Source organism: Podarcis vaucheri (genome assembly GCF_965113315.1).
Source record: "Podarcis vaucheri genome assembly, chromosome: 9".
NCBI classification, from domain to species: Eukaryota; Metazoa; Chordata; class Lepidosauria; order Squamata; family Lacertidae; genus Podarcis; species Podarcis vaucheri.
This window is the reverse complement of record NC_138767.1, coordinates 58,389,040-58,404,483: the sequence shown is the minus strand read 5'-3', so window position 1 is coordinate 58,404,483 and position 15,444 is coordinate 58,389,040. Positions and strand designations below refer to the sequence as shown.

General features: G+C 40.4%; 1 protein-coding gene across 1 annotated transcript in view; it reads left to right on the top strand.

Annotated features, from left to right (window-relative positions):
- Nucleotides 1–15,444, top strand: part of MTMR7 (myotubularin related protein 7) — a 37,637-nt gene that overhangs the window by 1,931 nt on the left and 20,262 nt on the right. Inside the window, exons 2-5 of the mRNA XM_082238170.1 lie at nucleotides 7,659–7,781; nucleotides 8,762–8,924; nucleotides 13,412–13,569; nucleotides 14,446–14,574. Coding sequence (XP_082094296.1) covers nucleotides 7,659–7,781; nucleotides 8,762–8,924; nucleotides 13,412–13,569; nucleotides 14,446–14,574 — 573 coding nt within the window. The remainder of the gene's footprint in view (nucleotides 1–7,658; nucleotides 7,782–8,761; nucleotides 8,925–13,411; nucleotides 13,570–14,445; nucleotides 14,575–15,444) is intronic.

Genomic DNA, 15,444 nt, shown 5'->3' with positions numbered 1-15,444 from the left:
GCCAGTGGCAACCATGAAAGATTACTGACCTGGATCAGGACCATTGTGGACCAAAGGGTTAAAGCTCCCACACCATGCTATAGATCAAATCTAGATCAGGTTCCCCCACATATGTTATTTACTGTGTGTGTGTGTGTGTGTGTGTGAGAGAGAGAGAGAGAGAGAGAGAGAGAGGGAAATAATAAATAATGCCTTAGCCTCCTTTTCTACTGCTTCATGTTGTTGATGTTGTAGATCAGCTCTCCAAAAAACATAGGATAGGACGTTGGAAAATAGGGAGTAGTCCAATACGGAATGGGTCCATTAAGTGCAATATTGTCTCTTATGACTACAAGCAGTTCTCCAAAGTTTAATAAAGAGGTCCTTCTCAGCCCTATCTAGAGATGCTGAGACTTGAACCTGCGACCCTCTGCATTCAAGGCATGTGTTCTACCACTGAGCTACAGCCTTTCCCTGGTCCAGCAACTTTACTTGTAAGAAACAAGTATTGATTGTAAATGATTATGAGCCATTAGTGTGGTTTAGAAAGAACATCCTCTGGGAAGCTGATAAAAACTGAAATATCTACTGAGTGAAATAATCTTCTGTTAACAGGCTTCACCATAAATGGCAGCCAAAGGGGATGGGGGACGAAACCAGATCCCCACCTGATTTGAAAATGCTTTGTGCTAACTTAAAGGGCGGGGAACCAATGGTGCTAAAGATCAGATTGATACCAAAGATATGAAGAAGACACTGCACTTAGATCACAATTTTTTTCCAGGCACATAAAGTGTGTTGTTCCTTCCATTTATATCATTGTAGCTATATATTGGCAGCAGAGCAGTTTAAGTTAATTTCCACTGAACATGCCAAATGAATCCCTAGCGTCTGTGTTGTAATAATAGCACCAGGCATTCATTGGATGTTGTATCTGTTTGTTTAATGCAGCATTCTGGGTGGTCCAAGTTGTCCTCAAGTTCTAGTTTTTCCATGTTACTAAGTCCTTTTTCTGTTTTGTTGAAAGTATTTGGGTTATTTCTGGGGGAAATGACATTTGTATCACAAATATTCAGGCCTTCGATGTTCTTTTTTCTTTTCTTTACATTTCCCACTTGAATGGGCTGAGATTAGCTCAGCCTGTGGGTCTTCATGGGCTACTTAGTGCAATATGAATTTGGGACTGACTCTGAAGTTCCCTTCAAAGCTCATCAGGCTACTATGAAGCATGTAATGTGTAGAGCTGACATGGGCATGTTTATGAGCATAACTTTGCTGGGAACAATATTACATGAAGAATGTTAGATCTTGGATTTATGTACACAGTAAAGCATCCTGTGAGAGATGCTTCACACATTACATTTTTTGTAGACACGCTTTACAATATGTTGCTCAAGCTGCAACATTCATTCATTGACTATCTAGCACAGCCTTCATCAATTAATGATCCCAGGGCAGGATTGAACAACCCCCCCCTAAAAATGTAATAATAAAATTTACATGCAACTCATAAAACAGCAGATAATAATATATAATAGCACAATATGGCACACATAGAAGAGACTGATTTCATAGAATCATAGAATCATAGAGTTGGAATAGACCACAAGGGCCATCGAGTCCAACCCCCTGCCAAGCAGGAAACACCATCAGAGCACTCCTGACATATGGTTGTCAAGCCTCTGCTTAAAGACCTCCAAAGAAGGAGACTCCACCACACTCCTTGGCAGCAAATTCCACTGTCGAACAGCTCTTACTCTCCACATAAGGTCAACTCCCTACAAAACGCTAATATCTATTTAACTGGTGCCTAAAAGTGAATGGTGTAGCACTAGTCATTTATTAAAGGGGAGTGCCAGAAGTGAGATGCCATCACAGAGAAAGCCCTATCTAATACCACACAGTGAGTTTCCTTTAACACCAGGGCCAATGAGAAGGGCCAGTTAGTACATGGGCAGTGTAGGAAGATTTCGGATTACTGAGCTACTCTGAATTCTGACAGCTTCATTCTGCACAAATTGCAACTGCCTTCAAGGGTAGCCTCACGTACCATGCATTATAGCTGTCAAGGGTCAGGAAGGTTTGTAGTTGCCACTTCAGTTTAAAAAAATTAAAATAATTGAACTTTGTCCTCTGACTATCAAACCAACAAGTTATTCTTCACTATATTGTTGATTCATGTTGGGAAACTAAATCAATATGCTCTTCTGTTGTGCCAGTTCCAGGCCGGTTTTGTGATGTGAAAATACAGTAAACTAATCCATGGCTATATGGAGATGTTGATATAATTCTGGTGTCAGTTTCCTTATGTAAAAGTTAGACATGACACAAATATTTTATTTTCTTTCCAAAGGGATGTCCGAGTGTCGTGTCTTGACAAGTTCATTAATCGGTATAACGTTCTCATGTATTTATTTTAAAACAAACAGCTGGCTACTTATGTCTCTCTGTGTGTGAGCATTGTTGCATCCTTGCACAAGGATTGTAGCTCAGTGGTACAGTACATGCTTTGCATTATAAAGGTCCCAGGATGAATCCCTGACATTTAGGTAGGGTTCCTGGGAATTTCACTGAAACCCTGGAGATGCGCTGGCTGTGTGTCTGTAGATGAAACTAGGATCCCATACATTTAAAGAAGGGATAGCCCAGTTGGTAGAGCATGAGACTCTTAATCTCAGGGTTGTGGGTTTGAGTCCAGTGTTGGGGGGGGGGAGTTCCTGCATTGCAGGGGATTGGACTAGATGACCCTTGTGGTCCCTTTGAACTCTACAATTCTTTGATTCTGTGATTTTAGGCATTTTGCCACTTTAAATAGTCATGGCTTCCCCAAATTCATGGCAAATTGTAGTTTGTTAAGGGTGTGGAGAGGTGGAGAGGAGACTCCTATTCCCCACACAGAGCTACAGTTTTCTGAGTGATTTAACAATCAATCTCTCCTCCTATAGAACTGTGGGAATTGTAACTCTGTGACAGGAATAGAGATATTCTAAAAGTTATTGGGACCCTTAATGAAATACAGCCATGGCTCTTTAAAGTGGTGTAATACTGCTTTCAGTATATGGTACAGATGACGTCTAATTAGCTAGAAGGATACATGGTTTCACTTGATAGGAGGCAGTTTCCTGAGTGTGTTCCTAAACTGTTCATCCTTAAAAGCACAGGGATTTCAATCAATTGTTATCACACACTTTCCAGTGCATATCCCCATCACTTTCCTTATTGCAAAAAGTCTGATTTGGAGGGGGGAGGTGTCTGGTGAAGCACGTTTGTTGCACAAGAGTGCTGAATCGTCTTTAATTGCATAACCTAAACTTGCTGATAGGTGATAGAATCCCTCCTGAAAACAGTGACAGTGTGGAAGCAACCCCTTGTCTGCACCTCAGAGCTCAGAAACCTTTCTAAATGGCAGATTCTGGTTTCCTGTGTTTCAGTTCTACAAGTGGAGAGAAAGATAATTTGTGGTGCGATCTGGCTGACCTTGTTTATAGAGTGCTCTTTGTCCTACTTATTAGCACTTGGGGCTAGAAGATTCTCATCATCCATCTATTCCGTCTCATAACTTCCTGCTGTTAGACTAGTGATGCGAGCTTGAGGTCATCTAAGGAAAAAGACAGCATGACTATTCCTCTTGGACACCCAACCGTCTCTCAGCTATGCTTTTCCGACGCCCCCTCTGGCTCAGCGCTAATGTTTTTTCTTCCTTATCAGTCTCCTAGAGTAGAATTTAATCAGGAATCTGCATTGTTCTCACTTGGAGAAGACACAAGTCTAAGTCGCTAGTTTTGTGCTTGTTTTAATCAGATGTGTGAATCCTCAATTGTATAATCCTATTTTCCAAACAAGGTTGGCTGACTGTAAGCAAGGTTATCCAGATTGCTGTTGTCCTGCCTTGCAACCGCTGTATGACTGGCTGTATGACTGGCAGTCTCTTGTCACAGTAACAAAACAAAACAAGTTATTGCATTCTCCATGCCTTTAAAAAACTAGATCCACAATCAAGGTTCATTCAACAAGTATAAAATATACTTAGGGACACGTGATGTCTTGGAACACCCAATGCAATTTGACTGTAGCCATAAAACCTTCACAGGCATTCAACGTGCATTCAGCATATCTAGAAAGAGCTTTGCGGCTAGCCTAACTTGAGAATTTGCCTATCCCTTTCCCAAATACAACATCCCTTTTCTTGAATGACCTCCCAACAGCCTTGTTCAGAAGGTCAGATTTTAAATTTATCCTCTGAAAGTGCCTTACATCTGTTTGCAATTTTGCATTCCCTCTAACTTCTATATTTTGCCTTCTTTCCCTTTTCTCTAAAAAGTGTTGTGCTGAATTTGGATCCACTTTATATATATCATGTAAGGGGTTGCCATAGACACCATAAATCCCTTGACTGTGTTCTGCTTAAAGCCCTCTTTGCTCCTTTTAGCCTACAGCAACCAAGGTCATGGAGGAAAATATATCATGATGGACAGACATGGCTTTTAATAAATACTTCAGTCAGTTGCAATTTGTGTGCGTAGGCGATCACTCAAGGGACTTGGCACCACGATCTCTGATACCTCTGCAATAGGGACGGGGAACCTCTGGCCTGAGAGCCTCCCCATTGGGACCCTCAAGACATGCTGACCCGTCCTACACCTCAAATTCTGAGCGCACAATCATGTGGTAACAAGATGGCTTACAAATAATGTAGAAGTTGGATCCAAGGCAGACGACACAACCCAAATGTTGGCATCTCATGTGGTATAAAGTCTTGCTTAAAATGAAAACAATTTAAAAATGTATAGCTTTGCTGGTATTTTACCCCATATCAAGTCCACCTTTCAGTAAAAGTGGTTTGCCTCACATATCCTTACGAATCATTTAATGAAAGACCTTTTCTTCCATTTTTGCCCACTTGTTTGGTGCCCTGACCCCACAGAAAGCCACCACTTCCTTGTATTGCGCATTTCTAAAACCAGAAATTAAAGCCAATTGCAGTTCACAGATTATTACTCCAAAATTTCACTACATTCTTCAAAGAGGGGCTTCCAGAATCTGTGAACTACCACATGTCCACATCTCTCCTCTGACAATCAGAGATAATACTTTGAAGGTTTGACGCTTAAGTCACATTAATCCTACAGTAAATAAACGTGACTTAAACTTCAAACCTTCACAGTTTCAGTAGCTGTTTCTGCACAGTTCCTAACCATTGAGCATCATCTATAACTAAAGATTTAGTTAATTAATCAGTAAGATACAGGAGAGGAGGGGCAGCATTGACTACTGGGAAAGGTGGCAGCGAGATTGTTACTGTGGGAGCACTGGATTGGCTATGCTGGTATGCCTGCCCCGCCTTTTTTCATCACCTTGCTCCGCTATACCCAGTATGTGGTAGCAGTGGTTCTGTAGAGAAGCAAGTTCCATGGCACGTCCCCTAGCTGCTGGTCACTCCTGAAAAGCATTCTCTCTTGAATGTTTTGTGACTATTTTGATTCTAATGTGCTGTTGGATTAGGGACTTCCATTCTGAAAATGATTGGTTAGATTTCTTTTTTGAACTGAAAATTGTCTCCCCTTAATTTATAAAAAATGTATATTTAGTAAAAAATTGTGGGGATGTGCAAATATATAACTGAAAATTTTTTTCATTTAACGCTAACTAGACTCCTAGTCTGGGGACGCAGGTGGTGCTGTGGGTTAAACCATAGAGCCTAGGGTTTGCCAATCACAAGGTCGGCGGTTCGAATCCCCGTGACTGAGTGAGCTCCCGTTGCTCGGTCCCTGCTCCTGCCAACCTAGCAGTTCGAAAGTACGAAGTGCAAGTAGATAAATAGGTACCGCTCCGGCAGGAAGGTAAACGGCGTTTCCGTGTGCTGCTCTGGTTTGTCAGAAGCGGCTTAGTCATGCTGGCCATATGACCCGGAAGCTGTACGCTGGCTCCCTCGGCCAGTAAAGCAAGATGAGTGCCACAACTCCAGAGTTGTCCGCGACTGGACCTAACGGTCAGGGGTCCCTTTACCTTTAGTCTCCTAGTTAGTGCAGTTTGTGTCTCCAGCTAAGTCACTATTGAATGTACACTGCAGAGCAAACTTTGTTCTTTTCAGTGCTCCTATTGGCCTAAAGTACTTTGATGATCTGGCACTAAGCTGCCTTAAGGGTGAATTTTGAGCTGACATCGCACAGTTTGTTTCTCCACTGGGAATGATGTGAGATGCACAAAAATAGTTCCCAGAGGCCAGAGCTTGCTAGAAAATCTGTGTCTTCAAAGTGGTTTAGCTTTCTGCTTTCTGCAGCCAGCTCTTGACATAGGTCACTGAAGAACTAGCCAAGACGTAGGTCTCATAAGAACTAGCCAAGAAGTCAGTGAATCATTATACTATAAAAAACCCCAAAACTGGGTCACGTCCTGGAGTTCCACTCTTAACTCATTTGTTACCAAAGTAGATTTTCAGTAGAGAAAAGGGCAAGGATGAGCTGTCATAAAGGCATGAGAATTTAGCTCAAATGAAACCACAGAGCATACAGAAACACTCCATAGATCTATTTGGTTAGCTTGGCAGAAGTTAATTTTAGCTTTTTCAAATCCCCACCTACCTTGAGCTCTGAATAGGCTCTTAAAAACATGATAATCCTTTAGATGTCTTTGTAGCTAGGTTATGAATAATTGTTAAATTTCTTAGCTGCTTTGTCTCATGTGATGTGGTTGAGGTGGAATTTGTGTATAAGTATTTTACCCCTTTTCTGTTTCAGAAATCCTGATATGTGTATGGAGCAAATATGACTTTAACTCATCTTTAGTATACTTATTTAAAAAGGAAAACAAAAGTTGTTATTGATAGTTTTATTGAGATTTTCACAAATTTTATTTTGCAAAGTACAAAAGGTTGCAGCCACTCATTCCTGTTAGTCAAAAATTAAGTATGACCAGTGCTTTTTTTCTGGGGGTACACAGGGGTATGCATACTCCTAAACATTTTGTAAATCTAAGTTTGACCTCATTGAGAGGCAGTATTTCAATATGAGTAGGAAAATGAGATTACCCCAAACATTTTTTTAAAGAAAAAAAAGCACTGAGTATGACTAAATGATTATGAACAATGGGTGGTATTTTATTTGGAGTAGACCCTCTGGAAATCATAAACATGACTAAATTAGGTACATTAATTTCAGTGGATCTACTATGAGTAAAACATAGTTGAATGTCATCCATTGTATACAGACATGTAATTTTATCACCCAATTTTAGCATGTAATTATATTACTTATATTTGTTTGAAAGCTACTGACTTTACTTTGATTATGTTCTTTCTAGTTTGTATCTTTGACTCTGTATTAATAAATAAATCTTGCCACAACTGGTTTTATATATAGTTTGATACATTTTATGTCAGTTTGTTTTTAATGTTGGATGGTATTTTTAATTTGCATATTGTTTAATGTAAACCACATAAGCAAATAACAAATAAAATACATAAACGAAAAGTAAATTTGGGATGTAAAATTAATAATCTGTTCTATGTCTTCTAGTCTCTTTCATCTTGCTACTTTTAAACAGTGGGAAAAGATTGGCATGTTTAACATAAATGGTTTCTTTCAACATAAAACCAGTTTCATAGAATTTTATAGAATTTTTTATTTTTTAATTTTATTGGATGTATTGAACTGCTTGGTTATGCTCTCTCTCTCTTTTAGGTGGAAAATGTCCGCTTGATTGATGGAATATCTTCCAAAAGGGCTGCATTAGGGACGCTGTATCTAACAGCCACTCATGTGATCTTTGTAGAAAATGAGTCAGACGCCCGTAAAGAGACGTGGGTATGGCAATTTCTATATTACAGCTCTGTGAATCCTATGAAAGTAATTTCTACAACTCTGGTTTTATTTTTATAACTGCAAAATGCCCTACAAATGTATGCCGAACAAATTAAAAGGGAGTGGATATATCTGTGAATGCATCCCGTAAAGTTCGCTAATTTGTCCTCTCCATTGATTTTTAAAAGTCTGTGTGCAATGTACACAGACTTTTAAGTCAAGACTGGATTATATGTATGCATAGAACATAATGGGTATGCATAAGGAACAGCCAGACCATTGAGTTTGTTGCGATGGCAGCAAATGTACCAGAAAAAGCTCAAAATCTAGGAACATGGGAATCTGCCTTACACTGAGTCCATCTAGTTTGGTATTGTCTACACCAGGGGTAGCTAATGTTATGCCCACTTAGATGTTGCTGAACCATGACTCCCATCATCCCTGACCATTCGCCATGCTGGCTGGGTCTTGGGGAAGTTATGGTCCAGAAGCATTTGGGGGCACCATGTTGGCTGCCTCCACTCTACAGACCGACAGCGACTGTGCAGGGTTTCAGACAGGGGACTTTTCCAGCCCTACCTGGTCAACAGGCAGCTTCAGACTGGAAGTGGAATGTACTGTGTAAGTTTCAGCTCTTCGTTATGGGGAGTTCACCACAACGCTGATGTAGAGCTCATATGTACTGGTTCAAGACTCTGTCTTTCTTCTGCTTCACAACAGCGTATTGTCCAATGCCTTGCTCCCTCTTTCACATTGGAACATTGCATGCATTAATGCACATGGTCAAAGTGGGCTGTGTTGTATTCTTTTAAAGTTGCAAGTGTTTTGTTGCTGTTTGGTTATTTAAAACATTATTTATTTATTTATTTAAAACATTTGCACCCCACTTTTCCTTGGCAGAGTTCAAGGTGTCTTAACACACACACACAGAGAGAGAGAGAGAGCGCGCGCGCACAGTAAAAAAAGTTGTTTCTCCTTTTCAGGTTCTTCACAGTCAAATCTCTTCTATTGAAAAGCAGGCTACAGCAGCAACTGGTTGTCCTTTGCTGATTCGCTGCAAGAATTTTCAGAACATCCAGTTCATCATGCCTCAAGAAAGAGATTGCCATGATGTTTACATATCTTTAATCCGTCTGGCACGCCCAGGTATGGAATGGAAGTTCAGAAGGATACAATCTGGAAATTAGCCTGAACAAATGCTCTCTCCTATTTATCTTGTGGTGGATTGCTGTCATGCAGTTTGTAAAAAGAAAAAGAAAAAAAAAAAATCCTGATGCTGAGGAGGCTGTTCTCTTTCACCCAGTGTACAAACAATGCAATATCTGTTTGCTGTCTTTCAAAAAAGCTCTGTGCCATCTGATAGCACAGTTGTAGAAAAGGCATCTCCTTCCAGCATTTGATGATCATTTCATTCATCTCTCTTCTTTTTAGCCATTCATGGTCATGCTCATCTCTGGTTTTGCCCATAACTCTCTGGCCATTATGTCACTATTTCTCTTTCTCCTCACAGGGAAGGTTCCATGGGACAGGGATCCTTCATTTTTATTATTTTTAGTTTTTTCCTTAGCTCCATTAATCTTTTAATATCAATCAGCACATTTACACAGCTGATTTAGAACTTTATTTTTCATCCTTTTGTTCTGTAAACCTGCAGACTGGGCCTGAATTTAGTTTTAGCACAGCACTAAGGTGTTTCCTTTTTACAAATATTCAGAGGTGTAGCTGTGTTGCAGCAAAAACAACAAAGGATTTTGTAGACTGGAAAAGGTGTAGAAAGGGGAAACCAACGTGATCAAGGGGCTGGATAAAGTCCCCTTTGAGGAAATAATAATGTGAGCAAGGAAATATGTAAGGGTTTAGTGGGTGGTGTCTGGAGGCTGTGAACTTCTGGAAAAGTATTATCGAGGAAGATTTGAGAACTCTTTCTGCTTAGGTTGTGACAGGTGGTTCTGGCGACATCCCTCCATGTTCCTCATTCCTGCCAACTGTGTCAAGCACTTCCAATAACCTGCAAATATGAATAAGCTTTGCACCTTACACTTTGTGACTGAACTGTTGATAAAGCCTTGAATTGAAAATAGGACATTGTTTGTTCTAACTTGATCTAGCTGTGAGAGCTCCTAGCCAGTGATGTGAGCTGGTGTAATGGATGACTTTAATGCACGTTTTGGACGCTGGTGAACAAATACACGTCAAAATTCCAGCCAGATCTTTTTACTTGAGATATTTCCCCCCAGGTTAAATATAACAATGTACATAAACAGATGGAACAGTGTACATAAACCCATGCCATGACAATAAACAGATGGAGGCAGAAAAGTATGAGTTCCAGAAACTGTTCAAACCCTGCCCTCATCTATTTTTTGAATTATGGTTTAATGTTCTGAAAGTTTATGGATTAATTTCCACTCCATTTCTTGTGTACAGCACTCCTTTTGTACAGCATAGATTAATAGTTGTATCAGTCTACATACTCTAATCCTGCTCTAGTCACACTTAAAATGGGCATTTATGTGTGACCAGATGCACTTGACTATTGATTTAAATGTGCATCCCACTGAAAGCAATGCAGTGAAGTAAGTTTTTTCAATAGTTCTACATAGGCATGTTGGTCTCTGCAGCAAAAATAACAAACAGACTTAGGGCACCTTTTTTTGCTTGGATCGTATCCAATTTAAGTTGTACTCACAATAGAACCATTGAAATATAGTGGACCTGAATTAGTCATGGCCATTAACTTTAATGGATCTACTTTGAATGGGACATAGGTTGGCTGCAACTCTTTGCCTTTAAGGTGCTGCAGGATTTTTCTGTTTTGCATTTGAGAAGTAAGATGGCATCAGCGCCTGAATACACTTCCAGTGCCAAATCCAATTTGTGCTGGCTGTTCCTGATATGGCAAGTAATTCACACAGATGGATTCACTTTACTTCTTTATGGATGACACTGGAGAAGCTTTCGTAGGGCGCAGAGACTTCACACCATACATGTAAAGCACATTTGTTCCACTTTAACTGTTGTGGCTTCCCCCAAAGAATCCTGGGAACTGGAGCCACCGTTCATTTATTGCACTGACATGCATTGCTTTACACTTGTTTACATGGGACTTCATTTGCCATTTTACCACTCATTAACTCAGTTTGGAGAGGCTCTTTTGGAGCACAATCTCTTTTTGTTTTCACAACCCCGAACAATTTAGTATCATCAGCAAACTTGACAACTTCACAGCTCACTCTAGAGATTGTTTATGAACAAATTAAAAAGCACATGGCCCATTGCTGATCCTTGAGGGACTCCATTTTCTACATCCCTCCATTTGGAAAACTGTCCATTTATTCCTCCCCTCTGCTTCCTGCTACTTAACTAATTCCTGACCCACAAGAAGACCTCTCCTCCCATTCTGAGCATGTTGCAAGCATCTGCGTATAAGGGACTTAGTTGTTGCAAGAGCCCTTTATTTGCTTTGGGTTTATCACACATGGCAATCTTGTTAGTTGTGTTCTGGCCATTTTATGGGACATCAATTCATAAAACTGTAGGGAAGGAAGGAACCTGAAGGTCACCTGTGACTGGTACCTTGCCTTGCCACAAGCCTCCCTACCCTGCCCCCAATGACAACATTTGAAAGAGATTAACCCATAACATCCAGTTAATTGTTTCCTACTGTTATAGAACAGGATGGACCAAAGCTGAATTCTCTCTGTTTGCTTCTGGATCTGCCTTCACTGTGGTAGGGTTTACAGGTGACCAATGGTAGTCTGATGTCAGGTTTCTGCTGGAAGATCCTGCTGTAATCTACTAAGCCATTTCCTGTAGATAACAGTCTAACTGCGTCAGTCCTCCTGAACATAAAACAGTTGGCTAAGGTGCTCTCTCCCCCTTATTTCATCGTAACGGAGTGTGCGATACACACTTTCTTTTCCTCTTAAGGTCAAAGGAAAGAGAAGAGGCAGTAGCTTAGCCGATCCCCTCCTCGCCAAAGTGGCTGTGCACTTTGTAGTAATAATAATAATTTAATAATAATAATTTATTATTTGTACCCCGCCCATCTGGCTGGGTTTCCCCAGCCACTCTGGGCGGCTTCCATAGAAACAAAAAAAAACACTAAAATATCATACATTAAAAACTTCCCTGAACAGGGCTGCCTTAAGATGTCTTCTGAATGTCAGGTAGTTGTTTATCGTTTTGACATCTGATGGGAGGGCGTTCCACAGGGCGGGCGCCACTACCGGAAATAGTACAGAAAATAAGTCCTATTTAAACATGAATTTAAGCAAGGGAATAAAACGTAGGGGAAAGATAGCAATAATAAAGTAAGGATAGTAGAATTATAGTGCCTTATGCCATCAATTTAGCTGGGTTGGGATGTTCATCAGCTGATGGTCATAATGCTATCAGTTGACTTGTCGGAACACTTTTACTCAAAATAGTTGATTATGACTATTTTAAGAAATTGTATTACAGTTGTTGTATTCCTTTATTTTGTTGTTAGTGTTGGTGTGCAGTTGCTCTCTAAATCTGTTTCATCCTGTTGTACGTCTTCTGTTGTTGAATACAAAGGTGGCTCATAAATGTCGTAGGTTAAAATTATAGTTGACCAGGTGTTTTTTTTTGCTTGACTTGTGTTCAAACAATAAACGCCATCTAAGAACCAAAGTGAACATTTTAATGGCATTTGCAGGGCTCATCGGCCTATTTTATTTATTTATTTGCCGCCCAAGTCATAGATGGGCAGAGCAATTCTATGGAAGTGTCTTCCCATGAGAATCCATGAGAGTCATGGAGAATCCATGGCTCATGTCCACTTCATGTTGCCCTGCTGGCTCAATGTGAGCTGCGTGGGAAGTGAAGATGGCTTTTTCTTATTTCCCTGACACAATGTGTTTTGGTTCCCCTCTCTAGGGCTGGTTTAGTTCTTTAGTCCTGCAGTACGTTGAGGTACAAGGAGACTTTGGATCCTGCCTCATCATGCATTCACTGTAGGAGGCAGTATGAATACCATTTGCTTGGAATCACAAGTGGGGAGAGCACTGTTCCATTCAGGACCTCCTTGAGAGCTTCCCATAGGCATCTGGTCGGCCACTGTGAGAACAATATGCCGGACTAGATGGGCCATTGGCCTGTTCTATCAGTAGAGTGGTACTGATGTTCATTCCAGAGCCACTCAACTGCCTCTGGTCACATGTATGCTTGCAGCCCAAGTTACATAGTACCAGTAGGAGGAAAATGGAGCAAGCATGGCGCATCAAACCGGTGGTCTGAGCAAATGAATCAAATGACACGCTGCTAACGGAACAAGCAAACTGGATAAAACACAAGAGCAAGAAATGCAGCTCTTAACATCAGACACCCGGCCTGCCTCCCCTCCCAATCAGGGAAAAGGTTAGCTGTCTGCAAAGTTTGGCTGTAAAGTGTCTGGACAGACAGCATACAGAGCTTGTTTGAAATCCCATCTGGATTATTCATATACACAAGTGCAGTCCTCCCTAACGAATTGCAAGCTTCATTGGTTATCATCTTTGAAAAATGTGACAGCTGGCATAACTAAGCGAATAAAAGTTGGTATTTGTGATGCAATAATAATAAATCAAATGGATAAATAGTGTGTGTGTCTCTTTTTCCCTGTCCTTCAGTTAAATATGAAGAGTTGTACTGTTTTTCCTTCAACCCCAAGCTAAACAAAGAAGAGCGAGAGCAAGGTTGGAATCTGACAAACATGAAGGAAGAATATAATCGGATGGGGGTCCCAAATAATTACTGGCAGCTCAGTGATGTCAATAGAGATTACAGGGTGAGTTGCTGCTACCAAAGGTGCGGTACTTGATAATGTGGAACACAAAGGACAGCAGTGACCACTTACCATCCCTGCATTAGCCTGGTAACTAAGTGACCCAATTCAGGCATGATTGTGGACTGATAAATCATGGTTTATGGAGTTGTGTGCTCATGTGTTCGTCTCTCATGCTCTCAGCTTTGGGTCTTACATCGTGGCTTGTTAAACCACAGTTTCCTGTGACATCCAAACTATGGTTTAAGCACTGCCAGAATAAACCATTTCCCCTCTTTGGACATCATGGGAAAGTGGTTTTAAAAACCAGAATATAAGCGTCAAAGCTGGGTACAGGAGGATAGCGGTTGAGCAGTGTGGGAGTTCATGGGCAATGGTTTGTTATTTGGCTGATAAACCATAATTTATTAGAGCAACATTGTGATGTCTGAACTGGGACAGAGTATTAAGAAGTTGTGTGACACAATCTCATCATGCTTTGCTTTGCTCCCTCGATCATTCTATTGAGTGCTGCTTCTGGAAGTAAAGAAAATTTTTGAGTTCATTTAACAGAATGTTTGAGTTCTTTAACAGAAAGCTTTCAGGAGGATGCAGAAAGGGTTTTGGGTTGTGCATCAGAGCATGGGAAAACATCCAGGTCTAACATATAAAGCACTCTTATTCAGGAAATATGGAATTTGTGTTTTATGTGAGATAGTGCAAGCTTTCAGACTTTCTTCGGTTATTTTTTGCTTGCCTTTTTCTTAAGCGTACTGAGCACACATATGGGTATGACTATTTGTGAGGCCCTTTGAAATTATCCTTAGGTGAGTCTTCCAGAAGATCATGCTATGTTCTGCTTCAAGAAACTCATCTTGATTTCCTTCTGCTTTTGGACAGGTCTGTGACTCTTACCCCACCGAAGTATATGTGCCGAAATCAGCCACTGCCCACATCATTATGGGAAGCTCAAAATTCCGCAGCAGGAGGCGTTTCCCAGCACTTTCATATTACTACAAGCAAAATAACGTAAGTGGGGGACTAAAGCTTTTCAATGACTTATTTCACTTGGACTGACTCTTCATTTTCTATTAGCTAAAAACCATGAGGGACAAATGATAATTGCATCAAGTAAACAAAGAAAAGGGATTTGAAATTTGGTTAAAATATATTGTTCATTAGAGTATTTTTGAGGTATGGGGTTTATTTGTGTGTGCTATGGTTCCTTTTGTTAACACTGTTAATTCTTTTTTCTTTTTTATTCTTTTTCTTTTTCTGTTTGTTAAATAATGTATGTCTGTGTGTTATGTCTGTTTGTCCACACATAGAATAAAATAAAATAAAAAGATAATTGCATCAAGCAGGGAGTTGGATTTGATCACCTGCAATGCCCCTTCCATCTCTAATAATAATAATAATAATAATAATAATAATAATAATAATAATAATAATATCTTTATTGTCATTGCCCCCATCGGGGACAACGAAATTACTTGATTGCTCCATAAAAACACTAATTAAACAATACAGTATAATACAGCAAGGGAGATTAGATGACTTTCAAAGTCCGGGCTTCCCATTCAGGGCCGAGATCGCTCTGGAGAAGAAGCTGTTCTTAAGACGGCTCGTTCTTGTCTTCATCGTCCTGTATCTCCGTCCCGACGGCAAGAGCTCGAAGAGACAGTGACCAGGATGCGATGGATCTTTTACTATGTCCAGTGCCTTCCTATGGCACCTTAATGAGCTTCTCACTTTGGGGCACAAGCAAAAGTGCTGTCAGTCTCTCTTCCCCATTGGAGGGAGAAGCAATGGAGGCACTGGAGGGGAGGCATCACTGATGCACTTCTACAATCTCATATATTTGTAGTAACTGGAACATAAGAGCCGGGAGATGCACAA